At 72.0% G+C, this 25,251-nt stretch overlaps 6 protein-coding genes and 1 long non-coding RNA gene across 20 annotated transcripts; 3 read left to right on the top strand and 4 right to left on the bottom strand.

Annotated features, from left to right (window-relative positions):
• Positions 1-366: 366 nt before the first annotated feature.
• LOC129201350 (apoptosis regulator BAX-like) lies at positions 367-2,236 on the bottom strand. 2 transcript variants are annotated; one of them, XM_054812469.1, is made up of 6 exons: positions 2,030-2,236; positions 1,759-1,810; positions 1,520-1,678; positions 1,296-1,428; positions 712-810; positions 367-621 (listed from the first exon to the last, which is right to left on the bottom strand). In XM_054812469.1, the coding sequence occupies exons 1-6, from the start codon at positions 2,076-2,078 to the stop codon at positions 559-561; spliced, it is 555 nt and encodes a 184-aa protein (XP_054668444.1). In that variant the 5' UTR covers positions 2,079-2,236; the 3' UTR covers positions 367-558. The 2 variants fall into 2 exon arrangements, with proteins under 2 accessions (XP_054668444.1, XP_054668445.1); XM_054812470.1 differs by having other exon boundaries at positions 1,520-1,653; positions 2,030-2,235.
• An 18-nt stretch (positions 2,237-2,254) lies between these two features.
• On the bottom strand, positions 2,255-5,102 carry LOC129201351 (apoptosis regulator BAX-like). Its single transcript, XM_054812471.1, has 6 exons — positions 4,799-5,102; positions 4,573-4,621; positions 4,262-4,423; positions 4,019-4,154; positions 3,802-3,906; positions 2,255-3,410 (listed from the first exon to the last, which is right to left on the bottom strand). The coding sequence occupies exons 1-6, from the start codon at positions 5,100-5,102 to the stop codon at positions 3,309-3,311; spliced, it is 858 nt and encodes a 285-aa protein (XP_054668446.1). The 3' UTR covers positions 2,255-3,308.
• A 17-nt stretch (positions 5,103-5,119) lies between these two features.
• On the top strand, positions 5,120-8,566 carry LOC129201353 (uncharacterized). The gene is made up of 5 exons (XR_008575376.1): positions 5,120-5,230; positions 6,413-6,625; positions 7,079-7,186; positions 7,325-7,431; positions 8,460-8,566. It is a non-coding gene; the product is annotated as an uncharacterized LOC129201353 (long non-coding RNA).
• Positions 5,222-9,359, bottom strand: LOC129201347 (sodium-dependent neutral amino acid transporter B(0)AT2-like). 2 transcript variants are annotated; one of them, XM_054812465.1, is made up of 11 exons: positions 9,265-9,359; positions 8,660-9,040; positions 8,408-8,565; positions 8,103-8,226; positions 7,826-8,001; positions 7,109-7,461; positions 6,797-6,977; positions 6,419-6,620; positions 6,168-6,327; positions 5,905-6,067; positions 5,222-5,689 (listed from the first exon to the last, which is right to left on the bottom strand). In XM_054812465.1, exons 2-11 carry the CDS (start codon positions 8,829-8,831, stop codon positions 5,441-5,443), a joined length of 1,938 nt encoding a protein of 645 aa, XP_054668440.1. In that variant the 5' UTR covers positions 8,832-9,040; positions 9,265-9,359; the 3' UTR covers positions 5,222-5,440. The 2 variants fall into 2 exon arrangements, with proteins under 2 accessions (XP_054668440.1, XP_054668441.1); XM_054812466.1 differs by lacking the exon at positions 5,905-6,067.
• Positions 9,040-11,965, top strand: CD37 (CD37 molecule). 3 transcript variants are annotated; one of them, XM_054812468.1, is made up of 9 exons: positions 9,040-9,064; positions 9,843-9,910; positions 10,224-10,296; positions 10,380-10,504; positions 10,734-10,808; positions 10,934-11,038; positions 11,136-11,315; positions 11,470-11,553; positions 11,720-11,965. In XM_054812468.1, exons 2-9 carry the CDS (start codon positions 9,845-9,847, stop codon positions 11,795-11,797), a joined length of 786 nt encoding a protein of 261 aa, XP_054668443.1. In that variant the 5' UTR covers positions 9,040-9,064; positions 9,843-9,844; the 3' UTR covers positions 11,798-11,965. The 3 variants fall into 3 exon arrangements, 2 of the variants coding, with proteins under 2 accessions (XP_054668443.1, XP_054668442.1); XR_008575375.1 differs by lacking the exon at positions 9,040-9,064 and adding an exon at positions 9,410-9,730 and having other exon boundaries at positions 11,141-11,315; positions 11,720-11,785; XM_054812467.1 differs by lacking the exon at positions 9,040-9,064 and adding an exon at positions 9,410-9,730.
• A 355-nt stretch (positions 11,966-12,320) lies between these two features.
• Positions 12,321-16,801, top strand: KASH5 (KASH domain containing 5). 10 transcript variants are annotated; one of them, XM_054812482.1, is made up of 14 exons: positions 12,321-12,532; positions 12,610-12,708; positions 13,081-13,401; positions 13,807-13,879; positions 13,959-14,099; positions 14,217-14,334; positions 14,441-14,491; positions 14,583-14,660; positions 14,878-14,934; positions 15,083-15,142; positions 15,496-15,602; positions 16,234-16,309; positions 16,395-16,486; positions 16,622-16,801. In XM_054812482.1, the coding sequence occupies exons 1-14, from the start codon at positions 12,379-12,381 to the stop codon at positions 16,773-16,775; spliced, it is 1,581 nt and encodes a 526-aa protein (XP_054668457.1). In that variant the 5' UTR covers positions 12,321-12,378; the 3' UTR covers positions 16,776-16,801. The 10 variants fall into 10 exon arrangements, with proteins under 10 accessions (XP_054668457.1, XP_054668458.1, XP_054668454.1 ...); XM_054812483.1 differs by having other exon boundaries at positions 14,220-14,334; XM_054812479.1 differs by having other exon boundaries at positions 13,081-13,261; positions 13,340-13,401; positions 13,959-14,334.
• Positions 16,802-17,297: 496 nt separating this feature from the next.
• Positions 17,298-25,200, bottom strand: LOC129201346 (aldehyde dehydrogenase family 16 member A1-like; the record flags this gene model as incomplete). The annotated part of the gene is made up of 22 exons (XM_054812464.1): positions 17,298-17,500; positions 17,590-17,662; positions 17,819-17,982; positions 18,361-18,493; positions 18,829-18,972; positions 19,184-19,237; positions 19,609-19,710; positions 20,902-21,024; positions 21,526-21,708; positions 21,891-22,089; positions 22,230-22,310; positions 22,409-22,488; positions 22,587-22,671; positions 22,773-22,903; positions 23,018-23,116; positions 23,348-23,539; positions 23,665-23,820; positions 23,951-24,138; positions 24,274-24,351; positions 24,431-24,609; positions 24,814-24,940; positions 25,044-25,200. Coding segments are annotated over 21 exons (2,697 nt in total), but the record flags the coding sequence as incomplete, so codon positions are not given.
• Positions 25,201-25,251: the final 51 nt, after the last annotated feature.

Genomic DNA, 25,251 nt, shown 5'->3' on the forward strand with positions numbered 1-25,251 from the left:
TTCCCCCCCCCGGCCCCCTGGGAAGGCCCCAGGCATCCGGGCAGGGTGGGGTGGCCTTGGCCCTTGTCCCCGTTCGTCACGGGGTGCGAGTCAGCATGACTGCGCAGGACGGGTCCGACCCCGCGTGCGCCCCAAGAGAAGCGGGGGGGGGGGGGGGGACACAAGGCTGGGGGGGGGGGGGGGCTGAGGGCAGTTGGGGGGCCCCAAGGGTGGGGGGGGGCCCCAAGGATTTCCCCCCCCCCCCCATTCCAGGCTGGGGGAGGGCTGGGGGAGATCGGTGGGGTGCAGACCTTGGGGGGTGGGGGGTGGTTTGGGGGGGGGGGGGGTCAGTCCTGGTCCTGACCTGGCTGCTGAGGTTGCAACCGCTCGTTAACTGGAATTTAATGAACGGAGGTTATTGGGGGGGGCAAAGGAGCTGATTCAGCCCTGGGGGGCCATAAAAGAGGAACTTGGCCCCGTGGAGGTGCTGAGTCGGGGTTTCCGTTGCTCCAGAAACCGGAGGGGGGAGGGATTGGGGGGCCAGCACCCCCCCACCCCCCCAGGGACCAGCTCCATCCTTTACTTCTCGGGGCTCCCCATGGCACGGGGGGGCTGCAGGGGGCTGTAGCTGAGGATGGAGCCCTGCAAGGACAGAAAGGGGGGGGGGGGGGTCAGTGGGGGGGGGTGCCACATATACACCCCCAACATTGGGTTAACCCCCCCCACGCTCACCCAGCCCCCCTGGCGCTGGATCCAGGCGGAGAGATGCCGCTGCAGGAAGGATACGGCCCAGTCGAGGATGGTCCGGACAGGGTGGTCACCCCACAGCGCCTGCGGGGACCCGGGCGTCGGACACCCACCCCACCACCCACGGCTACCCAGAGAACTGGGGGACCCCCACGGGGCGGGGGCTGGATGTCACACACGCACACACCCCCCCAGACCCAGGTTTCCAAGCCCCACTGCCCCCAAAGACTGCATTGACCCCCCCAAAAGACCACAGTGACTCCAAAGACCGCAGTGACCCCCCCGAAAGACCCCACTGCCCCCAAAGACTGCATTGAACCCCCCAAAGACCGCAGTGACCTCCCCAAAGACCCCACTGACCCCAAAGACCACATTGACCCCCCCAAAAGACCCCACTGCCCCCAAAGACTGCATTGACCCCCCCCAAAGACCCCATTGACCCCCCCAAAGACCCCATTGACCCCCCCCCTCCACCCTACTCTCTCCAGACACCCCAGCGTCTGGGTGCCCTTCCCAGGCACCTGCGTGCCCCCCCACTTTCCCCCCCCCCCCCAGGTTTTGGTGCCCACCTGCCGGACCACCCGATAGGTGAAGTAGAAGAAGACGACGACTCGCCCCCAGTTGATGCCGTCCTGGAAAAGCTGCTCCGAGACCCCAGCCAAGGCGGGTAACGGGGGGCAGCCGGCCAGGGCCCCCACCAAGCTAGGAGCATGAGGAATTGGGGGGGGGGGGGGGGTAGCGGTGAGGCCGGAGTGGTTTTGGGGGGGGGGGGGGGGCAGTGGGGGTGTCTCACCTGTCCATCTCGGGGTCCTGGCTCAGGTGTCCCCAAATACAGAGGACGGCCGCGCACAACGAGCTCACGGCGGTCTCGTCCTCTACTTCGCCCCCCAGTTCCTGGGGGGGAACGCGCCGGGGCAAGCCCGTGTCCTGCTCCAGCAGGGAAAGGACAAAGCTGGGGAGGGGGTGGGAGGTGGGGGGCAGCCCACAGCCCCCCCCCCCCTCCCCAAAAGGCAGGGGAACCCCTTGACTCACCCCCGGAGCAGGGCGGCCCCGATCCGCACGATGCAGGAGATACTCTCGGTGCCTGGGGAGGTGGGGGGGGGGGGGACAGAGGAGAAAAAAGGGGGTGGGGGGGACCCTCACGCAGCCCCACAGATGCCCCCTGCCCTTCCCGGACCCCCCCAGAAAGGACCCAGGTGTCCAGCTCCACCCCCCACCCCCTCCGCCATGCCTAAAGCAAAAGTGAAAGTGCCCCCGCCCTGCCACACACAGATCCCCCCCGCCCTGCCCACCCCCCCCATACCTGCCCCCCATGGGATCTCCAGGAGCCCCCCACTCTCCCGTTCCTCCATCCTGCACCCCAGGACCCACAGGGCCAGCCGGGTGTCCCGTCCCCCGTGTCCCCCCCCCCCGCGCCATGGGGTGGGGCAAAGCAGGGTGGCACAGCGACATTCCTTTAGGGCTCCCCAATTCCTTTGGGGGTCCCCAAGGGGGTTGGGGGGGGGACACACCGGGGGGGGGGGGGGTCGCAACAGCCAGAGTACAGGGTGGAGGGGGGGCGCTGACGGCCTCCCCCCGACACGAAGCTCCGTTTCCCCTTTATTTCCAGACATCGAAATACCCAAGATACAAAAAAAATGTACAAAAAAGAAAAAAAAAGGGGGGGGGGGAATAAAACGAAAGGCGGGGGGAAGGCATGCCCCGCCCCCCCCCCACCAGAGGGAGGGCTCCCCCCATGATATCATCGTTTCATGACATCACCCCAAAGAGCACCAAGTGGGGGGGTTGAGGGAGGTCGCTCCGCCCCCGCCGCAGGGCAGTTCCTTGGGGACGCTGATTGCAAAGTGGGGACCCCCGAAACTTGGGGGGAGGGGGGGAGGAAGGGAGTGTAAACAGGGGGTACGCCCCCCAACACACACCCTGAGAGCCACCAGGGAGGGGGGTATTGCACCTGGGGGGGGGGGGGGGAGTTTCTCAGGGCAGGGAGCCCCCCCCCCAATAAATACCCGACCTTCAGTCACGGCTGCAGCCCTCCCCACCCCACGTGCCCCCCCCCCCCCCCAGCCCCATTTTTGGGGTGTCAGAGCCCACCCATCCGCAGGACCCACCCAAAGCACCACGAGTCCCGCAATCGGGGCTGCGTTGGGGGCTGCAGCCACCCATCCCTGGGTGTCAGGGGCAAGGGGGGGGGGGGACACCCCAGCACCGGGACTGGGGGGGCAAGGGGGGAGGGTGAAATGGGTGACCACCCACCCTACCCCCCCCCCCAAATTCAGCGGGGTTCTGGCTGTAGCCCCCCCGGGCACTTTCACCCACTGCTGGGGGAATGTCTGGGGGGTGGGGGGGAAGGATCCCCCCCCAGCTCAGCCCACCGCACCCCCCCCAAAAGTTCAGGGCGAGTCCTAACAAAGTCCTGTTCGTTAAAAAGCCCCCTTCCCTCCTGGAAGGCACAGCACCCAAGGGGCTGGAGGGGGGGTCAGCACCATCCCTGCCGGCAGGGGCCAGTCCTGGGGAGAAGGGGAGGGGGGGGTAAGGTGGGGGGGGGGGGGGTCAGGCTGCAGCCCCCCCCCCCCCAATCAAGTCTATGACATCTTCCAGATGGTGAGCGAGGCCGTGAGGACGCCGGCGGCGAAGATGGTGATGGTCTGCCAGGTCGGGGTGCCGAAGTAAGAGAGCAGCCCTTCCTGGGGAAAGGAGGGGGTGTCAGTCACGTGTCAGGGTTCTGTGTCCCGTCCCCCCCGTGTCCCGTGTCCCGTCCCCCCACCCAAGGCAGAACCGGACAGCTGGGTCCCCTCCCCGTGGCAGAAAACGCATCGGAGCGAAGCGCAACAGGGGTTATGGGGGTGGGGGGGGGCAGCAGGCAGGAGTTGGGGTGAGGGGCAATGGGGGTGTCACGGGGGGACCCACCCTTCCCCCTGGTCCAGCAGGATTTGCGGGGTGACACAGTCAAAGCATCAAGAAAAGCAACGCGAGCCACCCATGCTGGGGAAAAGGGGTGGGGGGGCCGAAATGGGGCTCAGCCTGACACCCCCAAAGAAGGGCTCAGGGGGGGGGGGGGGGGGTTCAGGGACTCACCCATCCTCCCTGCGCCTGGATCCAGGCCAGCACGTGCTCCCGCATGTACTCCATGGTCCAGCCCAGGATGGTTTGGACCAGCTCGGGGACCTTGGTGCACAGTGCCTGCAGAGATGGGGGGGGGGGAGATCAGGAAGGGGCTGGAGTGGGGGGGGGGGGCCAGACGCTGACCCGATACACACACACACACGCACAGGGAAAGGGGTACGGGGCCCACCTTCAGCACCAGCTTGCAGGCAAAGTAGAACAGGGCGACGACGCGGCCCCAGTTGAAGGTGCCGTCAGCAAACATGTCCGCAGCCACACGGAAGAAGAGTTCCTTGGGGGCATGGCACCCCACCTGCTCGATCATCCTGGGGAAGGAGAGAGAGGGGGGGGCGTTGGCAGGGCCGGTGAGCAGAGGGGGGGGGGGTACCGGGGACCCCCCCGTCCCTGTGTCCCCCCCCCCCTCCTCACTCACCTCTGCAGCTCCGTGTTGCTGTCGAGCTCGTCCCCGATGCGGCGCAGACACTCGCTGAGGCGTTTGGTGTCGGGGCTGATGGGCTGCGGCCCCCCCAGTTCCGCCCGGCTCAGGGCCACCACCTGAGCGTCCCCGCAGTGTTCCACTCGGTCCCGGATGAACCTGGGAAAGGGCAGGAGGGGACCCCCGGAGCTCTGGGTGGCCGCCTGAGGCGGGGGGGGGGACGGGGGGACGGGGGGACGGGACACGGGACACAAACACAACACCCCCCCCGCCCCCGGGTCCTCCCCGGCCCGGCCCCCCCCACTCACCCCCGCAGCAGGATCGCACCCGTCCGCATGATCTGGTCCGACGAAGCCCCTGCAGAGAGGGGGGCGCTGACCCGGAGGAAAAGGGGACCGGCCCCGGGCGACACCCGGAACGCACAGGCCGCGCCCTCCCATACCGGGCCCGAGCCTGGCCCTGGAACCGGAACCGGACCCGGACCCGGAGCCGCGGGGATCCCACCGGTCTCCCCCCCACCACCACCTTACTCACCACCGGCCCCCGGGGGCGGGTCAGGCTCTCGGCCGCCGGAACCGCCCCCAGCCTCTCCACCGCCCCCGCCGCCGCCGCCGCCGCCGCCCCCGCTGCCCCCGCCGCCCCGCTGGGCCGCAGCCGCCGCCGCCATCGCCGCCTGCACCACGTGGTCAGGGACACCGGCGTCACGTGACACCAGCCGCGGGTGGTTTTTGGGGGGGGGAGCGGTTGCCGACCGCACTTGGTCACGTGGGAGGGGAGGGAGGGGAGGGGAGGGAGGCGGGGCAAAGTCACGCGACAGTGCCCGCCACGTGACAGGCATGAGGGTGACGTAAGTCAGCGCCCTCTACCGCTCGGTCTTTTTAAGCAGGCAGCAGCGAGGGTGAGGCTCAGGCTCCGCCCCCCCGTCGCCCCGCCCCTCAGGACTCCGCTCCGATTCGCCTCTTCCAGGTCCTTTATTGCCCCGCTCCAACATGGCCGCCGAGCGTCCCCATGGCAACGCGGAGCGGGGAGGGGGGTGGGGAGGGGAAGCATACCCCCTTCCCCGAGGCTCCTTCCCTCCCTCCCCCGAATCGCCAATAGGCGCCTCTCCCGCCTCAGGCAGCGTGGCCAATCGGAAAGCAGAGTTCCTCGCCGTCCTCCAATGGGGTGCCTTCCCGCTCATCCAGGCAGTGAGGCGGAGTCCAGGGTGGCAGTAGGGGCCAGGTCGGCCGCACTCTCCTTCTCCTCCTTCTCCTCCTCCTCCTCTTCCTTCTCCTCCTGGTCCCGGTCCCGCGGCCCCGGGGGGTCCCGGGGTGGCCTGAGCACCCGGCGCAGGGCAACGACGGGGATAGGCAGCACGGCCACCGCCATCAGCCCCAGGGTGAGGGCCAGGGCCCAGGGCGGGTATGGCCGCCGCCATGACATCGCCTGCAGGGAGGACGGTCAGAGGGGGCTGGGGGCTCCCTTGGAGGGGGGCCGGCCGCGAAGGGGCAGGGGAGGACTCGGGGCGTGGGGGCTGTGTGGCTGCAAAGGGGCTGGGGAGGTCTCGGGGTGCACGGGTAGTTCTCAGGAGACAGGGGCCCTGGCCACGGGTCGGGGGGCCGGCAGGTGGGGGGGGGGGGGGTCGCGGCTTGGGGTCTCACCGTGGTGCGGTCCCAGGCCTGGTAGGTGGGGGGGCGCAGGGCCAGCTGTCCCAGGCTGGCCCCCAGCAGGGCCACCATGGCCCCTAGGCTACCAAAGCGCCACAGGGGCCCGTAGAGCCGCCACGGCCGGTGGCCTGTCACCTCCCAGATGGTAGCCAGAAACCTGAGGGATGGGGCGGGCAGGTCAGGGGGGGGCCCACGGGGCAGTTTTTGGGAGGAGGGTCTTGGCTGTGGGCAAGGGATTTCGCCCCCCACCCCCTCACCTCTCAGCCCCGTAGACCCAGGCCACAGCCACGGCCTCGCAGGCGCCCACGGCCAGCAGCGGCAGCGTGGCCACGTAGTCATCGAAGGCAGCCACCAAGTAACTGCCAGAGCGCTGGGCAAAGGGCAGCCCCAGCACGAAGCCCCCGGCACAACACAGCACTGGAAGAGCAGAGCAGTGGGTTGGAGGGGGGCTCCCTGCCATCCCTGTCACCCCATCCATCCATTATTGTCGTCCTCTCCGCAGCCATACCGGTGAGCAGAGCGCGGCGGCGGTGCAGGACGGGGAAGGCGTCGAGCAGAGGTGTGAGGACGGCCTGGGTGGTGCCCAACATGGTGCTCAGCCCCAGCCCCAGCAGCATGAGGAAGAAGAGGGACGACCAGAGCGGTGCCGCCGGCAGCAACGTCAGTGTCTCCGTGAAGACGATGAAGGCCAGGCCCGGGCCTTCCACCCCCTGAGGTGAGGAGGGTGCGAGTCAGGACCCTCCCCCCTGTTTTGGGATGGGGACTGGTGCGGGGGGACCCCTCTATCAGATGGGGGGGGGGGGGCTTGTCCCTGCTGTGCCACCAGCCGGGGGGGGATGTGGGACAGGGTTGGGGATGGGGGACGGTTTTAGGGACCCGGCATCACCTTGTTCATCTCCTCCTCCAGGCGGCAGTCGGTGACACCCAGGGTGTCCCTCAGCGCCGGGGGCAGCCCCCGCAGCCAGGCGCTGTACTGGGGGGCCGGCAGGGCTGTGAGGTTCCCGGGGGGCCGGGCGGTCTCGGGCAACCCCCCTGCCGCCAGCGCCTGCGCCACCAGCTCTGCGTTCCTGGGCAGGGGGCGGGGCGGAACAAGATGAGGGGGACGCCGACACAGGGCCGGTGCACCGGGCACAACACCCAGGCGCGGTGGGACCCCATCTCCGTGCAGGGACCCCAACCGTGAGGCACCCCCCCCCACCTGCGGAGGCATTGCCACGTGCGGCGGGTGGCGCGGGCGCCCAGGACGGCGAAGACGACGAGGGTGGCCAGGAGGGAGGTGAGGGCGTTGAGGCCGGCCACCAGCACGGCGTCGCGGTGGCAGTTGCTGCGGCGCGCGCCGTAGCTGGCGTAGGCGATGACGCTGCCGAAGCCCAGCCCCAACGCGAAGAAGACTTGCGTGGCCGCTTGCCGCCAGGCCTGACCCGTGCCCCACGCCGACGCCTTGGGGGTGAACATGATGCGGACGCCCTCGGGGGCCCCCTCGAGCAGCAGCCCCCGGACCAGGAGGCAGAAGAGGACGAGGTAGGGGAAGAGGGTGCTGACGTACAGCACCTGCAGGGACCCCCGTGACCCACAGGGCAAGCGGGACCCCCGAGCCCCTGGGGGTGCCGGGACCCCCCCAGCTCTGCCTGACCCACGGAGACCCCTGCACCCCTGGGGGCACTGGGACCCCCCAGCTCTGCCCGACCCATGGGGCCAACAGCACCCCAAATCCTCCACCTCTCCGGTGCCACGCACCCCCCAGCACTACCTGTCCCCCCCCACGCCATGCACCCCAGAGCCCCCCCCACCCCAGTACAGGACCCTCCCAAACCTCCAGCACCCCCCCCGGCACGACTCATCTCCCCCTCCCCAACCCTGTGCCCCCCTCCCCGGCTCCAGCAGCCCCCCACCAACACGGGGCCGCGTCACCCACCTTTCCCGAGGACTTGATGCCCTTGAGCAGGGAGGCCCCCACCAGGGCCCAGGCCCCCAGCAGCCCCCCCACCAGGGTGGGCTGCAGCCCCCCGCCCACCCCCATCTCAGGGGTGACGTCCAGCGTCTGCCGGTACCAGAAGTAGGTGGTGGGCGAGCTCAGGGCACACTCGGGTTCTGGGGGGGGGACGGACACGACAGACACGGAGCAGGTCATGGCAGCGCCGGGGTGCCCCAAGAACCGCCCCCCCCCCCCCAAACTCCCTGGGGACCCCCACCTGTGTGGTTGGGGCCGGCACTGGGGCAGCTCTCCCAGGGCAGGGGGTGCTGGAAGGAGCGGGCGAGGTAGAGGAGGCTCCAGGCGATGATCACGTTGTAGTACAGCGCCACGTACACACACACCTTAACGGGGGGGGCAAGGGGGGGGGGGCACATCAGCCGGTACCCAGGGACACCCCCCCCCCCCATGCCACCCGTCCCACGGCGGTACCCTGGGACCCCCCCAGCGCCGCATCCACCCAGGGTGCCCTGATCCCCCTGCGGTGCCCAGACCCCCCCCCCGAACCCCCCCGCAGCCCCGTACCAGGCAGCTGGCCAGCCCGATGCCAGCCAGGCGGGGACTGATGCTTCTCCAGACGCCGACGCTGCCCTGGCGCAGGCACTGCCCGGCCGCCAGCTCCAGGAAGAGCAGGGGGATGCCCAGGAGGAAGAGGAGCAGCAGGTAGAGCAGGAGGAAGGCACCTGGGGTGGGGTTTGGGAGGGGGCACATGGGAGGGTGAGGGGACACACACACACACACGGGAGGTTTGGGGGTGCGGGACCCCCAAGTACTTACCGCCTCCGTTCTGGTGGCAGAGGTAGGGGAAGCGCCAGACGTTGCCCAGCCCCACGGAGAAACCCAGTTGGGCCAGTATGTACTGGGCTTTACTGGTCCAGGCGGGGCGGGGGGGTGGCTCCTCCTGGAGGGGCCCAGCGTCCCCCCCCAGCACCGGCTGGGCTTTCTGCATGGCGGGGGGGCCGCGACACGCGCCCGTGACCTGCGGGACCTCGCACACGCGTGGCGCGGCACGCCGGAGCAGAGCGGCAGCCGTGCGCGCGCGCACCCACGTGCGTGCAACGAGAGCGGCCGGCGGGCCCGTGTGCGAGTGTGCCGGCCCTGTGCGAGCCCCGAAACCTGCTGTGGCTCCTCATTAGCAGAAACACGGACCACCCACGGCTGCGGGAGGACCCTCGTGATCAGGCAGCCCCCCCCAGCCCCTTCCAACCCCCCCCAGCCGTGCACCCCCCAGCCCCTTGTAGCCCCCCCCCAGCCCCTTGTAGCCCCCCCCCAGCCCCTGCAGCCCCCCAGCCATGCACCCCCTGCACCTCCCCCCAGCCATGCAGCCCCCCCCAGCCCCTTGTAGCCCCCCAGCCCCTTGTAGCCCCCCCAGCCCCACTCACCCGGGGTCCGGCGTGCCACGGCCGGTTGCATCAGCCGGGACGGGCGGGGACGGGACGGGCCGCCCACAGGCGTCTCTCCCGGACCCCCCCCCCCCGCTGCCGCCGCCGCCCCCCCCGGGGGGCCGCCCCAAAACCCCGGGCTGGGGATCCCCGGTGCATCCCCTTCACCATGGCTACCGCCCCCACCATCCCCTCTGCTTGCGTGGGACCCCCGGGAGATGCGGGGGGGGGGTAGGGGGTGTGGTCCGGGCGGGGGTCGCAATGGCTTTTTAAACCTTCCCGGAGCGGCTGATGGGGGTCGCGGCTGATGGGGGTCCCGTCCTGGGGGGGGGTGCGGAGCGGCCCGATCCCGGCCCCGATGCCGCCCCACGCGGGACGCGCCCCCGTGGAGCTTCCTCCGCCCCGAGTGCTTCCTGCCCCGATTCGGAGCCGGGGACGGGGCCGCCCACGGGAGACGCCGCCGCAGGTGCTCGAGGGCCCGGGGGAGGGGGGGGGGGTCGGTGGCGCTTTGCACCCACGAAGGGGTCGGATCGGGCCCCGGGTGGACGCTGACCCCCGTGCCCCCCTCCTGGGTGCAGATATGAACCCCAAAAGCTGCCTCGGCTTCACCAAGTGCTTCCTCTTCCTCTTCAACCTCTTCTTTTTCGTGAGTGGGGTGGGGGGTAGGGGGAAGATGGGGGGGGGGGCACAGGAGGGCTGAAGGGACATGGGGCGCAGAGGGGACTTGGAGGTGCGGAGGGACACGGGGCTGGGGAGACGTGGGGTGTAGGAGGGGACATGGGGCTGGGGAGATGTGGGGGTGCAGGGGGACCAGCCATGCTTTGGGGGGGGGGGGGCTGGTTGGGGACCAACGATCTCTTGGGGTCTGTGGGGCCAGGCAGGCCCCAGAGCACCCCTGGAGCCCCCCCCCCCACACACTTTGCTGACCTGGGCCGGGGCTCCCCCCGGCCCCCCCCCAGGCCCTGGGCAGTCTCCTCGTCGCCTTTGGCCTCTGGATCCTCTTCGACCGGCAGAGCTTTGCCGCTGTGTTGGGTAAGGGACCCCCGAGGCATGGGGCACCCCAAACTGTGGGGCACCCCCGAGCCATGGGGCACCCTGACCCCCACGTCTCCCAGGGTCGCCGCTGTACAGCCTGCAGGTCTGGTCCTACGCCTTCTCTGGGGTCGGCATCGTGACGATGCTGCTGGGCTTCCTGGGGTGCCTGGGTGCCCTCAAGGAGATCAAGGCCATGCTGCTGCTGGTGAGTGGGGGGTGCCTGGGGGGGGGGGGGGGGCCCGCCGGGAAGCGGGGGGTTCTGCTGCAACTTCCTGGGGTGGCTGCAGAGCCACGTGGTCCCACCACATCCTGTGTTTGTGGGGAAGCAGGGGGACTGCACCCACCCCTCTGCACTCCCCTGGTGCTGTGGGGCTGGGGGGCGAGGGCTCCAGCTGACCCCCACCTTCCTATCCCCCCCCCCCCCCCCCCCCCAGTACTTCGGGATCCTGCTGCTGCTCTTTGCTGCCCAGATTACGGTGGGGGTCATCGTCTACACGCAGCGCATCACTGTGAGTGCGGCATTACCGGGGGCGCTGGCGGTTGTGGCGTAGGGCCGTGGGCGGGACGCTGGTGCCGTGGGGTGACGCTGCAGCCATGGGGCACTGTGCTCACACACACACACCCCCCCCCGCAGCTGGCCACCAAGGTGGCCACCTACGTGCAGGAGCTGATCCAGGGGTACCCGGCCCAGGGTCCACCCAAGGACCCCTACGAGAGCTGGGACGCTGTCCAGCAACAGGTGAGACCCCCACACATACACACGGCCCAGGGGGACCCCAGTCCCACAGCTGCCCCACAGCTGCCCCACAGCTGCCCCACTGACTGCCTGCCCCCAGCTCAGGTGCTGTGGCTGGAACGGACCCCAGGACTGGAACGACCCCGACGGCTCCCCCGGGGACGGGGCCATCGCCTGCTCCTGCCTCGAGGCACCAGCACCCAACAGCACCCACAAGTCCCGCCTGGCACTGCCGCACGGCCGCTGCCCCACGGCTGCCCCCCAGGACATCTTCCCCATGGTGAGGCACGATGGGCGCAGTGCGGGGGGCTCGGCACGAGGGACTGGGGATGACTGGGGGGGTGTCCTGGAGCTTTGGGGGAGCGCAGAGCAAGGGGGCTGGTGGCCTGGGGGGGCGTCTCAGTGGCCCCCTGGTTGTCAACGCCTCCTGGCAGGGCTGCGCTGAGAGCGTCCAGGGCTGGCTGGCCGAAAACCTGGTCACCGTCGTGGGAGTCTGCCTGGGCATCGGCCTGCTGGAGGTAGGGGGGGGGTCTGCCCTGAGGGGGGGGTTGGGGCTGCGTGGGCCGTGGGGGTATTGAGGGGGTGGGGTAGTTCACGGGGGGGGGGGGGGGCAGCGTGGGGGGATACGGGGAGGTTTGGGGGGTGTGGAGCAGCCGTGGGGCAGCGTCTTACCCTTTCCCCCAGCTCTGTCTGCTGATGCTGTCGATGTTCCTGGTCAGGAACCTGGACCCCGACTACGAGAAACTGCTGCGGGGGCTCTGAGGGGGGGGGGCGGGCCGGGGCGGGGGGGCACACACATGTATACACGCACACACGTGTATACACGCACACACGTGTATACACGCACACGTGTGTACACGCACACACACACAAAAACCGCGGGGCTCCCGAGTCTCTGTTCTCCCTCGGCTCCCCGACAATAAAACCAGCTGGAAGCAGCACCAGGAGCCGGGACGGGAACGGGGCGGGGGGGGGGGGGGGGAAGCGGGACCCGCCGCCGTCCGACTGCCGCCCGCCTGGAGCGCAACCGCGGCGGGAACGGCTCGCGACCTGCCCCGCCCCCTCTGGGCGGGAACGGCTCGCGACCTGCCCCGCCCCCTCTCTCCACCTCCCTCCCTCTCTCTGGGCGGGAACGGCTCGCGCACAGCCCCGCCCCCTCTCTCCACCTCCCTCCCTCTCTCTGGGCGGGAACGGCTCGCGCACAGCCCCGCCCCCTCTCTCTCCCTGGGCGGGAACGGCTCGCGCCCAGCCCCGCCCCTCCCTGTGAGGACGGAACCCCCGTCCGTGCCCCAGAGCAGCGGGGACCCCCCCCGAGAACCTCCCCGACCCCCATCTCCAGCTCGATGGCTGCGGAGGGATCCCCGACCCCCTCATCCCCCACACCTGGCCCCGCTGCCCCCCCTATGGAGGCCGCTCCACCGGCGGTGGAGGTAGAGACCCCGCAGGACCCCTCACGAAGTGGGTTCCGGTCGGCAGCCCACCCGCTCCGGCTGGCAGGTGATGCGAGGGACCGGGGAGAGGGGCGAGGAGACGGGTCCCTCCATAACCTCTCCCATTCCCCTCCCCGGCCCCAGCAGTCAGGGGCAGCGCGGCCACGCGCCAGGGCGAGAGCCGCTGCTCCGAGGAGTTCGTCCTCAACCGCACCTTCGCCGTCTGTGACCCCGAGCAGACAGGTAGCGAGGGGCCGGTGTAGGGGAGCGAGGGCGGGGGGGAGAGAGCACAGCTCCGGATACGGCTTCAAGGTGCTTTCAAAGGCTCGTCCTGTGGTTAACCCAGCTCCGCCACGCGCGAGGCAGCCGGAAAAACCCTGCCGCTCGAGGCCTGCTTCCACCCAGGGACGAGGAGGCCTTCGGGGGCCCAAAGCCGCCTCCATGCCAACACCCCCCACACACACACTTCCTCTTGCCCCACACTCTCCCCATAGCGCGGCCCTTTCCCAGTCCCACTCCGGATGCTGCTCCGGGGGATCGCGCGTGGAGCCGGTCACCAGCCACGGGTGAGGGAGGGGGCGTCCCTGCAGCCCGACACCCCACCCTGTGGCGCAGGGACGGTGACGGCGCAGGGGGTGGTCGAGTACCTGGAGAAGGTGACAGGGCAGAGCGGCGAGGAAGGCCAGCTGCAGGCGTTGCACCGCATGCTGGACCCAGAGGCAGCGGGCACGGCGCTGGACCTGCCCACCTTCAACGCCATCATGAGGGAGTGGATCGCATCGTGCCGGCAGGAGGGGTCAGTGGCAGGGAACCGGGGCCGGAACGTGGTTCCTTCTGTACCAGCCGGTGCAACCAACGGTTCCCATCTCCCCAGGGGCTCGCAGCTCGCCGAGGAGCGGGACGCGGCAGCAGGTGACCTCGGCCTAGTGCTGGCGGGTGGGTGTTGGCACTAGAAGGCGTCAAGGGAAGGGAGAGGGGGGGGAAATCGGTGCCCGGTGGAGTGGGGTTGCTGGAACCATGGCGCGGCCACGGCCACAGTGAGACCAGCAGCCATCGCCTCCTTCCTGCCGGAGAGAGCGGCCAGGTCACAGCGCACGGGCTGCTGCGCCGGTGACGGGGTTTGTGGAGGTACGTGGGCGCTGGCTCGCAGGTGTGGCATCAGCAGGAGCCTGGTAACTTTGAAACCTGGGGAAACTGTTTTGGTGCTGCCGGCCCTGGGCCCTCCTGACAGACAGCGAAGGGGCAGACAGACGGACAGACATCGACAGCATCGGGAAAGAGCCCAGGGCTGCTGGCAGGGGCGCGGCACAGCCCCAAAATCCCCTTGTGACTGTCCTGCAGCGGGGGAAGGACACGCAGCCCCGACAGCTGCGCAGCTCGAGGGCGACGGCGGCAACGCAGACATCGCGAGCCCGTAAGTGCCGGCTCGCCGGGGACATAACGCCGGTCCTGGCCACGCTCTGCGCCGACCCCAGCGCATCCCACTCCCGCAGCACTGAAACCGCCGGCCTGCGCAGCCGTGCCGAGCAACTCGCCACCCAGAACGCCAAGTTGCAGCAGGATGCCGAGTCGGCCGAAGAGCTCATCGCCCGCCTGGCCGAGGAGACGACGCAGCTGAAGGCTCAGTTGCGATGGTGCGGCGCCAGCGTGGGGCCTGGGCAGGCGGCCACCCTCTTGTTGGCGGATCCCTGGGGACGGTTGGGGCTGCCGGGCTCCGGGGGAGCGTGCCAATGTCCGGCTGTCTCCGGTAGCAGCCAGCAAGCGCTGGAGCAGGCCCGAGCTGCCGCCGAGGAGCTGGAGGACCTGAAGGCCGTGGCGAAAGGGCTGGAGGAGGAGAACGGCGAGCTCCGCCGGCAGGCACACCAGATGGTGAGAGGCCCGGCCTCATCGCTCCCAGCGAGCACCCGACCGCCGCCGAGGTGCCAAGCCGGCACGTGGGGAAGCGGCTCAGAACCCCCGCGCCTTCCCTCCCCAGGAAAAGGAGCAGCGGTGCCTGTGCTTGCGAGCCGACGGCCTCCAGGAGGAGGTGAGGACGTCGCTGGGGGCTGCGGGGAAGGGCAGTTATCCCGGCAGCGCCGGGGTTCGCGGTGAACACCGGCCCCTTTTGCCCCGAGCAGAATCAGCAGCTGCTCGCTGAGAGCCACGGGCTGAGGGAGCGGATCCGGGCACTGGCAGCCGAGACGACCGACCTGGAGGTAAACAGCGATGGGCACGCCGCCTGGCCCGATGCCAAGCGCTTCGTTAAGCACTAACGAGGCGGGTGACTGTCTCCCATCCTGACGGCAAACGCCCCGGCACACCAGAGGGTCAGGTGCTGCCCGTCCTTGGGCAGCCCCGTCCTTTCCGCCACCGTGCCGCGGCACAGCCGCCGACACGCGCCTTGCCTAACGCGGGCTCTTCACCTCTGCCCAGGCCCAGCTCCGCCGCTGCACGGCACTCCTCTCCTCCCGGGACGTCGCCCTCGCCCAGGTGAGCGTTGCCCGAGGACAGCACGGCTCTGGGCACTGCCGCCGCCACGTCAGCCCTTAGGCCGCCCCGCAGCCCCCCCACCCCACCCCCATCCCACGGCCGGAGCCCCCCCAGGCCCCGCGTCACCTCACCGACCCCTGTTCCGCAGGCGGGGCGGCGGGTGGAGGAGCTGACGGTGGCGCTGGAGGAGTATGACAGGGCGGTGCAGGTACGGCGTACCCAGCCCCGTCATGCTCCCCGGCCGAGGGGGGGCTGCAGCTCCCCCCCCCCCCCAGACCCCTCCTGGCCCCCCATGCCAGAGCCAGAGCCCCCGGGCCGCAGGCAGAGCCCCAAGGTGGCCGCCTTCCCCAGGGAGGGGGGGACACGGGGGGTCGGGGGCCACAGCTCCCTGCCGCAGCGGGAGAGGGGTGCGGTGGCGCGGGGTGCAGGCGCCATCCAAACACCCCATCGTCTCCCGGGACGGGGGGGCTGCGGGGAAGGTGCAGCGCCCAGCAGCCGCGCCGGCGACCCGTGGCGCGAAAACCGCGCGGTGTCTGAAAAAAAAACCCTCCTCTTCCCCAGGAGCTGCGGCAAGAGACGACGCGGCTCCGCGAGCAGCTGGGCCGGATGCAGGACGCCTGGGCCGTGTATGTCGCCGCCTCTGCCGGGCCGGGAGGGATGCGTGGCACGTGAGCCCGGCTCCAACTCCCGGTGATAGGAAACACCCGGGGCGCGTTGCGCGGCATCCCCGCTACCCGTGGCAGCCCAGCTCCGAAAGCCTTGAGAAGTTGTTGGGGGGGGGATTGGGGTAAAAAAGGGGCAAACGGTGAAAACCGGGACTGGCAAAAGGGAAGGACGCACCTCTGCCCGCAGCACCCCCCACTCTGGCAGAGCCAGGCATCCGGGGGACCCTCGCCGCAAGGCCGCCGTCAGCGTGCCGTGGCGTGTCGCGGCAGGAGGTGCTCGGGGGCACCGCGGCCTCCGCCCTGCAACCACCTGCCGGATCTCGCTCTGCCGCCACGCCAGTAACGCTGCCGCGAGACGGGGCCGCGCGGCAGCCAGCACCCATGGCCACGTGCCTCTGCGGCGGGGCGCGGTAGCCCGGTGCCGCCGGCTGCGGCTTCCCTCAGGGCTCGCGTGGGGCCGATTCCTACCCCTCCGCGCTTCCAGCCTGCCGGCGACGGCTTCTCCGTGTCGCTATAACCCACCGCAGGGTCTTGACGCCCCCCACACACGCACCCCCCTACCCGGCGCGGCCCCCCCCCCCACGCTCCTCGGGCACTGCTTCGCAGCGTCTCACACCTCCTCTTCCTCATGCAGGTGGCCGTGGTGCCCGCTCAGTGAGGCCGACGTCCCGGCGCAGCCGCTCGGCGCCGAGATCGAAGCGGCACGTTGGGTAAGGGGGGGGGGGGGGGGCTGGGGACCCTGGGGGTGGGGGGGGGCGTCACGGCCGCTGACCCCCGTCTCATCGCTCTGCCCAGGGGGAGGAAGAGGAGGCAGCGGCACCCAGACCCCTGACGCAGGACGGCGAGGAGTTGGCCAAACCGCTGCAGCGCCCGGGCCGCGGCGAGAGGTAGGGCCGTGAGCAGGCAGCCCCTGCCCGCAGCAGGCAGCGCTGCCAGGACCCCCGGTGCCGCCATCGGCTCGAAGCACCCCCCCGCCCCCCACAACCACCACCACCCCCCCGACATTCCGTCCCTCCCGGCAGGCTGCCTCCGCCGCTGGCGCTGCTGGCGCTGCTGGCGCTGCTGGTGCTGCTGGCCCTGCTCTGCCGCCCGCCACGCCGCTGGCTGGGGCTGCCCCACGGCGCGGCCGCCTGGCCCCAGCTCCAGCTGTGCTACCGCAGACCCCCCCCGTTGTGAGACACCCCCACCCCAATAAAAACTCGTTGGGCACGGACGAGTCTGCTGCACCTTTCCCAGCCCGTCCCAGTTTCCTCCCGGTTTCCCTGTGCCTTTCACCAGCACATCCCAGTTCTCCCAGTCTCTCCGCAGTCCCAGCGCTCGCAGCGACAGTGGGATCAGGGCGGGGGGGGGGCCCCCCCCCGCTAATCACCCCCCCCGCTAATCACCCCCCCCGCTAATCACCCCCCCCGCTAATCACCCCCCCGCTAATCACCCCCCCCCAGCCTCATTAGTGGGTGCCCCGGCCCATGGCAGAGTGTTTGCGGGGAGCACCCCCCCCCCAGCTTTGTGCTCCCACGGGGGGGGGGGTCTGGGTGGGTTTGGGGCTGCAGAGCCCCAGGGATTCCCCCCCCCCCCCCAGCACTGCCATTTTGGGGTGCACAAGGGGCGCCGGGGACTGGGGGGGGGGGGCACGGGGTGCTACAGGCTCTGCCCCCCCCCCGCCTCCCCCCAAACCAGGCTCAGAGCCAACATCTCAGCATCAACTTTATGGGCCCTGTGGGGTGGCCGTGGGGGACCGGGGCCCCCCCAGTCTCTCTGTGGCTCTGAGGGGCCCCGTCACGGCCCCCAGAGGGTCCCCCTGTGCCCCCCACCCCACCCCCGAGTCCCTCCGTGCCTCCGGGGGGGATCCAGGGGGGGGTCCCCGTCTCTCCAGCAGCCCCGATCCCGCGGCACCAGCGTCCCTGCGTGGGGGGGGGGGTGGGGGTGAGGACCCAGGCGCCTGGGCAGCCCCCCCCCCCCCGTGACCCCCCCCCGTGACCCCCCCCCGTACCGATTCCATCCCTGACTCCGCTCTCAGCCGCTCAGGTCCCATCCTGCTCCGATGCCGGGATCCCCTGCAAGGGCTGGGGGGAGGCTGAGGGGGGGGACACGCACACACCCAGCACCCCCCAGTACCCCCATCCCAGTGCCCGCTGGCCCCCCCCCAGCCCCAGAGCACTGGTCCCAGTGCCCCCCCCCCCCCGCCCCCTTCCTCCCCAGCACCCCCGGCGTGTGCCCACCTGGGCGCAGGGCCGTCTCCACAGCACCCAGGCCACCGCCGCCAGGCCCAGGGCCCCCCCCAGCCCCCCCAGCAGCACCAGTCCGTGGATGGGGGGGGCGGGGGGACCCGGTTTGAACCCTTCGGTCCTCTCGTGTTGTACCGCAGGGGTGGTCAACGGGGGGGCTGGAGGAAAACGGGGGGGTCAGAGGGATCCAGGGTGGGGGGCTTTGGGGGGGGGGTCCCCCCAAGGATTGGAGGGTCCTGGGGGCTGCAGGGAGGTATCCCCTCGTTTGGGGGGGGGGGGGATGTCCTAGGAAGCTCGCATGAGCTTGGGGGGGTCCTGGGAAGACCCCCATGGAGCACAGAGCCCCTGGGGGACTTAGGGGGCTCCCCAAGGGGTTGGGGGGGGTCCCTTGGGCGGGGGTCCCGAGAGTTCCCTGGGCAGCAAATGCCTGAGAATGGGTGCAGGGGGAAGGTCTGGGGAGTGCCCCCCCCACCCGGGGGGGGGTGTCAGGAAGCCCCTGAGGGTTAGGGGTCCCCAAGGGGGTCCCGGGGTGGTACCTGGGCGGCAGCGCAGGCGGGCGCAGCCAGGGAAGTGGGGGGGTCGGCCCTGCAGCCCCCCCAGGTGCTGCACGAGGGCTCCCAGCAGCTGCGACACGTTCACCGTCTCCAGCCGGATGCAGCCCTGGGGGTCCTGGGGGGGGGGGGCAGGTATCACAAGAGCCCCCAAATCCCCTGGGACCCCACCCCCCCCCCCGGGGACCCCAGAAATGCCCCAGAGCTCCCCCAGGACCCCCAGAGTTCCCCTGAACCCTCCAGACCCCCCCCCCAGACCCCTGCAGGGTCCCCTGAGCCCCCCCCCCCCCAAGACCCCCAGAGCCCCCCCCCATATTCCCACAGGGTCCCCAGCACCCCCCCCCACCAAGCCCCCCCCAACCCATCCCAATCTGCTCTCAGGACCGCCCCCCCCCAGAACCTCCCCAGCTCCTCCTCACCCCCTCAGAGCCCCCCCCGCCCCCCCAAACTCACGTGGATGTGGCACTCGGCCACGAAGGCAATGTGAGCGGCGATGGCCCGGAGTTGGGGGGCCAGCGCCCCCCCCGCAACCCCCACCAGTCGTGCCAGCGCCGCCGCCCCGAAGTGCAGCCCCCAAAGGTCGGAGCAGCGGCTGTCCTGGGGGGCGGGGGACGGGGGGGGGACACACACAGGGTTTGGGGAGACACCGGTCAGGAGTTTGAAGGGGCAAGGGGGGGGCTGTTGGGGGGGTGCGGGAGGGGACTTGGGGGGGCAGAGGGGGTTACACAGGGTGGGGGGGGCACAGGGGGTTGGGGGGCACAGGCGGAAGGGGGGGGGGGGTTAGGGGGGGTCCGGGGCTGTCGCTCACCGTCGCCAGGTTGCTCGGCATGGCCACGGGGTAGTCCAGGATCAGGTTGGGGATCTGCGGGACGTGGGGGGGGGGCTTGAGGGGTCCCCCCGGAGAGACAGGGGGGATCTTGGGGGGGGGGGGTGGTGTCGGGGGGTTTGGGGGGGGACCCAGGGTGGGGCTTTCCCTGGGAAGTGAGGGGGCTCAGGGAATTGGGGGGGGGGGGGTGGTCCTGGGGGTCCCAGGGGAGTTTGGGGGTCCCGGGGAAGTTGGGGGGGTTTGGGGAGGGGGGGGGGGTGTTGTGGGTCTCTCACCAGGACATCGACATGAGGGGGGGGGGGGCTCAGGGGTTTGGGGGGGTCCTGGGAGGGGTTCTGGGGTCCCAGAGGGGTTTGAGGGGGTCCCGTTTGAGGGGGGGGGGGTGTTTCCCGTGGGGGGGGTCTCACCAGGGCATCCACGTGGGTGCTGAAGGTGCTGCTGACCGGGTTGAAGTCGAAGGAGCAGCAGCCGCCGGGGGGGGGCACGGCCAGGAGGAGCAGGAGGGGGACCTGGGGGGGGCACCGGGGGGGTGGGGGGACCTGGGGGAGGCGCCGGGGTGGATCGGAGGTCCCGGGGGGGAGGGGGAGGGGGGGTCTCGCGGGGGGGGCGTGGGGGCCTGGGGGAGAAGCGGGGGGGGGGGGGGAAGAGCTGGGAAGGGGGGGGCGAGAGGTCTGGGGGCGCCACGGGGGGGGGGGGGGGAGAGAGCGGGGGGGTCCCCACTTACCAGAGCGGAGCCGGGGAGGGCCGGGTCCATGGCGGGGCCGGCCGAGGGGAGGGGGGGAGCGGGGACCCGGACCCCCCCCGGGGTCGCAACGGAGCCGCCGCCGAAAGCGAAAGCGGCGCCGGGACCGGGAGGGACACGGGGGGGGGGGGGGGGGGGCGGGAATGGGGGGGTGTCTCGGCTCCCCCTTCCCAACTCCGGGGACCTCCAACCCCTCCCGCGGGGACACCCCCCCCCCAAAAAAAAAGGCACCCGGTTGTCCCGGTCCCTCCCCTTTCCCCCGAACGAGCGGCCGGGACACCCCCCCCCCCCCCCCGCCTCGAGGTATGTCCCGTGTGTGTGTGTGTGTGTGTGTGTGTGTGTGTGTGGTGTGTGTGTGTCCCCCGCCCCGAGCGACCCCCGCCGTCCTTTCCCGGTCCCCCTCTGCCCCACGGACACGCGTGTCCCGCCCCCCCCCCCGCTCTAACTCGAGGGCGCGGCTGCCTCGAGCCCAAACGGGACCCAAGCGGCCGCGCGCGTGCCGGGGCGCCCCCTGCCGGCGCGGGGGGAACCCCATGCCCCCCCCCCCCCACCACCCCCCCCCCGTGACCCTTTCACGGGCAGAAACACGACACAGGGCGGAGATTTGGGGGTGGGGGGGGTGGTGGTGGGGGTGTTTATTGAGGTCAGAGGTCGGGGGGTTCACGGCCCCCCCGCCGGCAGGCAGAGGCAGCGGGGGCGGGTGCAGCGAAGCTCCAATTCCTGCTCAGCGCCTGGGGGGGGCTCCTGCCCCGGCCCCCCCAGGATCCCCCCCGGGACCCACACGTGGGCGACGCTCCCGACCGATGCCCAGTCAGGGTCCTGGGCGGGGGGGGGGGGGGGGGTTACTAGGGTGGGGACATCCCCGTGCTGGGGGGACACCCCCCCCCACCTCCATTGCTGGGGACCCCCCCAAGGGGGGCTCACTGCCCCCCCCCCCCGCAGCCCCCCCATCACTCACCGTGCCCCCCCCGCAGAGCCACAGTCCGTCGGGGCGGTGCCGCGCCAGCGTCGCCCCGTGGTTCTCGGCCCCCCCCGGCAGCACCGTCAGGGCCCCCCCAGGGAGCCCCGCAGCCACCAGCACCTGGGGACAGAGGGAAGGGGAGCACGGGGGGGGGGTGTCACGGGGGGGCTGGGGGAGGTCACGGGGGGGCTGAGGGGGGGGTCACAGAGTGAAAGGGGGGGGGGAGCCCAGGGGAGTCACAGGAGCATCACCAGGAAATTAATGGGGGGGGGGATCTGGGGGGGGGGGGGGCGGGGGGGGGCTCCCTGGGGATTTCCAAGCGGCTTCGAGGGGGTCGCGGGGAGGTTGGTGGAGGGTTCCATGGGGGTTCACAAGTGGGGGGGGTTCCTGTGGGGTCGGGGGGGCTCCCAGGGGGATCCTGGGGGTCTCAGGGGGGGCCCCAGGGGTCTCAGGGGGGTCCCAGGGGGTCTTGGGGGGGTTCCGGGGGGGGTCCTGGGGGTCTCAGGGGGTTCCTGGGGATCCCAGGGGAGGTCTCGGGGGGGGTCCTGGGGGGGTTCCAGGGATCTCAGGGGGGGTCGTAGGGGTCTCAGGGGGTTCCTGGGGTCTCGGGGGGGTCCCCACCTGCCGCAGGCGCAAAGCGGGGCCCACGCCGCTTGGGGGCGCCACCACCACGAGGCCGTTGCCGAGCGCCAGCGCCGGGGGGAGAAGCTCCAGCGCGCGCCGCAGGGGGCGTGGCCCGCTCCAGGCCACGCCCACCACCCCCAGCGGCCTCCGCATCACCAGGGCCCGCCCCCCGGGCACCTCCTGCCGGAGACTGTTAGCCACGCCCCCTGCTGCCTGGCCACGCCCCCTGCAGCGCCCGGTCCCGCCCCCTGCAGCGCCCGGTCCCGCCCCTGTCTTACCCCTTAGCCAATCCCAGGGCTTGACCATCAGGCTCCACCCCCCTCCCACCCAGCCCCGCCCCCTCCCACCCCGGCCCCGCCCACCTGCACGGCCCCGCCCATCAGCTCCACGTGCACCGCCCACCGCAGCAGCGCCCCCCGCAGCCGCCCGTCGTCATCATCGCCGCCGTCGTCATCATCGCCGCCGTCCTTTTGGGGGGGCCCCGCGGTCCCGGCTCCCCCCAGCGCCGCCGCTGCCTCCCGCAGCACCCGGGCACGAGCCGCCCCCGACAGCCGCCCCCACCTGCGGAGGGGCCGTGGGAGCAGGGGGGGGGACGACGACACCCCTCCCCCCCGACACCCCTCCCCCCCGGGGGATCCCGGCGTCCGGGCGTGCGACACACACACGCACACCACACCCCCCCCTCGGATGATGTCACTCACCCCAGGGCGACGCGGCGGGCGGCCTCCACGGCTGCAGCGATGTCAGGGGCCGCTGCGGGCCCCCCTGGGACCGGTTCCGGGCTGGCAGGGTCAGAGGTCAGAGGTCAGGGGTCAGAGCGTTCGGCTGGGGGGGGGTCCCCCCAAGCTGAGGGGTGGCAGGGTGGGGGTGGGGGCATTACCTGAGCTCCAGGAGGGTCCCAGGTCTGTTCCCCACATCCCGGGGGGGGTCCCAGGGGGGGCGCCCGAACTCTCGCAGCGCCTGGGGGGGGGGTGGGGGGGGGCACGGCCCGTCTGCACCGGGACAGGACCCCTCCCCCCCCCCCCCCCCGCCCCACCCACCCCACCCCCCCCACCCACCTCCAGGCTGGCGCCGGCCCCGGCCCCCCCCCCCGTCGGGTCCAGTGGGTCGAGCGCGTTGACCCACACCAGCCCCAGGGGCAGCCTGCGGGGTCAAGGGTCGGAGGTCAGAAGGAGCGAGGATCAGGGTCATAGGTCAGAAATGGGGGGGGGGGGTTGGTGTCAGGAGTCAAAGGTCAGGGTCACCTGTCAGCCGTGTCGAGGGCGAGGGTCACGTCCTGGGCCCAGACGGCGCCGGCGGCCACGTGGGGCAGCCCCGAGGTCACGGTGACGGCCTCCCCCGGCGAGCGCACGGGCAGCAGCACCAGCACCGGCGCCTGGCGGGGGGGGGGGACACACACGACACGACACGCGACACCCGCACGACGTCAGCGGACCCCGACCTCCACCCCCACCCACCCCCACCCCCCACCCCCTCCCGGGGCACCCACCGGCTCCCGAAGGCAGCGCGAGGCGGGGGCCACCCCCGTGAGCAGGGTGGGGGGGTAGAAGGGCCCCCCCGGGGGCAGCGTCACCGGTGGCTGGAAAACCTGGGCGAAAGAAAAACCCCGGCGTCCGAGTACCCCCAAAACCCCCGAGGGGGCACCGCGGCGTTTGGATGCCCCCCCCGTCCCCCAACACCCCCCCCACCCCCCGTGTGTGTCCCCCTGCCCCACCCCCCCAGCCCCCCGTGTCCCCCCACCCCCCCCAATCCCCATGGCCCCCGCAACCCCGAGCCCCCCATGTCCCCCCCCCCCGTATCCCCCGCGCCGTCCCCTCACCTCAGCCCCCTCCTCACGCGCCGCCTGCGCCAGCCCCTCGGGGGGAGCGGCCGTCGGGGGCAGCGGCCCCACGTCGGTGCCGGGATTCAGGGGGTCCCCGACACGCAGCCCCCCGAGTCGGTCGCGGAGGCGTCGTTCCAGGGGTGTCGCCACCCCCTCCTGCGCCAGCACCACGCAGCCGCCCCACGGGAACTGGGGACACGGGAAGGGCGGGGGGGGGGATCAGGGACCCCCCAATCTCTCCCCCTCTGCCCAGGAGCCCCCCAAAGTCTCTGGTACCCCCCAGCCCCCCCAAAGAAGCTCCCCCCACCGCTCACCAGCGCAGGGGGGGTCCCCACGCTCCCCACGATGGCCGCGGCCGCGCTGTCCAGGTCGGCCGACTCGAGGACGATGACGACGACGCGACCCCCCCAGGTCACCCCGAGTCGCGGTCCCTGCCACGGGGACCCCCAAACCGCGTCCTGCACCTCTTCCTGCGGGGGGGGGGGACACACACACGACACGACGCACGTGAGGACACAGGGACCCCCGGCCACGTCCCCACCCCCTGTGTGGTGACATGGCGGGGGGGGGGACACGGGGACACCCCCCCCACCCCGGTACCTGTCGGAGGCCGAGGAAGGTGACGGCGGCGACGCGGGGGTGGGCGCGGAGGGCGCGGCGCAGGCCGGGGGTCCCCGTCACCACGTTGAGCACGCCGGGGGGCAGCGCCCCCCCCTCCCCGCTCAGCTCGGCCACCAGCAACGGCACCAACGCGACCTCGGGCGGCGACAGCACCACGGCCGCGTTGCCTGCGTGGGACGGATGCGTCCCCCGGGGGTCTGGGACACCCCCCCCACCCCACCCCACCCCAGGACGCTGGGGGTCCCCGTGTCGTGTGTGTGACCCCCCCCCCCGCCCCCAGAAACCGGGGTGCCCCCACTCACCCATGGCCAAGAGGGCTCCCAGCTTCCAGAGCAGCGCGGCCACGGAGCAGGGACCCGACGTCACGACGGCCACCACCCCTGGGGACGCAGCGACGAGGTTGGGGGGGGGGGGTGACGAGGTCCCCAGGGGTCCCGGGGGGGGGGGGGTGGCACTCACCGAGGGGTCCCCAGTCACCCAAGCCGGGGGGGCCGAGCTGCGCCCACCCCGCTGGCGCCCGTAGGAGCCGCAGCCCCAGTTCCAGGTCGGATCCGAGGGTCTGGGACAGCGGCCGCCCCCCCGAAAGCGCGGCCACCGCCCCCACCCCCGCGGCCCCCCGTTCCAGCACCGCCGCCAGCCTGCGGGGACGGGGACGGGGGGGGACACGGACACGGGGGGCAGGGGTGGTCACACCAGGTCACCGGGGGGGGACAGGGGAGACGGAAAGGTCCCGGGGGGGGGAGACAGGGGACAGGGGGGAAGGAAAGGTCCCGTGGCGGGGGGGGGGGCGGTGGAGGGTTATTAGGGGTTGAGGTCAGGGGTCGGAGGTCATGGGGACTCACCGCTGCAGGCGTTGGGCCCGTCGGGGCCCCCCCAGCCCCCCCCAGTGCGTCGCCGCCGTCACCGCCGCCTCGACGGCCGCCGCCAGGTCGGTCTCCTCCCCCCGCGGCACCGTCGCCAGCAGCCGCCCTGCAAAATTTGGGGGGGGGGACACAAACACAGCACAGACGTGACCCCTAGCCCCCCCCCCATACACCCCCTGACCCTTGACCCCTGACCCCCCCCCCAATACCCGTGGCGGCCTCCCGGCACTGCAGCGTCCCCCGTCCCGGCGGCTTCAGCCACGTCCCGGCCACGAAGTGCCCCAGGGCTCGGCCGTGGGTCTCCAGCCATTCCTGGGGGGGGGGGTTCGGACACCGGGGTGTCGGGGGTGTCGTGTCCGTGTGTCCCTGTCCCCCCCCTCCCCGAGGCTGCGGCGCCACGTGCAGCCGCCCCTCCCT

Source organism: Grus americana, unplaced genomic scaffold (genome assembly GCF_028858705.1).
Source record: "Grus americana isolate bGruAme1 unplaced genomic scaffold, bGruAme1.mat scaffold_976, whole genome shotgun sequence".
NCBI lineage: Eukaryota > Metazoa > Chordata > Aves > Gruiformes > Gruidae > Grus > Grus americana.

Excerpts from the sequence above, each read along its gene's own strand:
- LOC129201347 (XM_054812465.1), bottom strand. The coding sequence starts at position 8,831 with ATGCAGAAAGCCCAGCCGGTGCTGGGGGGGGACGCTGGGCCCCTCCAG. Across the intron at positions 8,566-8,659 it reads CTGCCACCAGAACGGAGGCG|GTGCCTTCCTCCTGCTCTAC; the intron begins GTAAGTACTTGG and ends ACCCCACCCCAG. Across the intron at positions 7,462-7,825 it reads GCATCAAGTCCTCGGGAAAG|GTGCTGTACGTCAGCACCCT; the intron begins GTGGGTGACGCG and ends GGGTCCCTGCAG.
- CD37 (XM_054812467.1), top strand. The coding sequence starts at position 9,556 with ATGGGGGTCGCGGCTGATGGGGGTCCCGTCCTGGGGGGGGGTGCGGAG. Across the intron at positions 10,809-10,933 it reads TCTACACGCAGCGCATCACT|CTGGCCACCAAGGTGGCCAC; the intron begins GTGAGTGCGGCA and ends CCCCCCCCGCAG. Across the intron at positions 11,554-11,719 it reads TGGGCATCGGCCTGCTGGAG|CTCTGTCTGCTGATGCTGTC; the intron begins GTAGGGGGGGGG and ends CCTTTCCCCCAG.
- LOC129201351 (XM_054812471.1), bottom strand. The coding sequence starts at position 5,102 with ATGCCTGTCACGTGGCGGGCACTGTCGCGTGACTTTGCCCCGCCTCCC. Across the intron at positions 3,907-4,018 it reads CCTGCAAGCTGGTGCTGAAG|GCACTGTGCACCAAGGTCCC; the intron begins GTGGGCCCCGTA and ends CCATCTCTGCAG. Across the intron at positions 3,411-3,801 it reads TCCAGGCGCAGGGAGGATGG|GAAGGGCTGCTCTCTTACTT; the intron begins GTGAGTCCCTGA and ends TCCTTTCCCCAG.
- KASH5 (XM_054812474.1), top strand. The coding sequence starts at position 12,379 with ATGGCTGCGGAGGGATCCCCGACCCCCTCATCCCCCACACCTGGCCCC. Across the intron at positions 14,335-14,440 it reads GCCGGCAGGCACACCAGATG|GAAAAGGAGCAGCGGTGCCT; the intron begins GTGAGAGGCCCG and ends TTCCCTCCCCAG. Across the intron at positions 15,603-16,233 it reads CCGGGAGGGATGCGTGGCAC|GTGGCCGTGGTGCCCGCTCA; the intron begins GTGAGCCCGGCT and ends TTCCTCATGCAG.
- LOC129201350 (XM_054812470.1), bottom strand. The coding sequence starts at position 2,178 with ATGTCGCTGTGCCACCCTGCTTTGCCCCACCCCATGGCGCGGGGGGGG. Across the intron at positions 1,811-2,029 it reads GGAGATCCCATGGGGGGCAG|GCACCGAGAGTATCTCCTGC; the intron begins GTATGGGGGGGG and ends CCACCTCCCCAG. Across the intron at positions 622-711 it reads TCCAGCGCCAGGGGGGCTGG|GGCTCCATCCTCAGCTACAG; the intron begins GTGAGCGTGGGG and ends CTGTCCTTGCAG.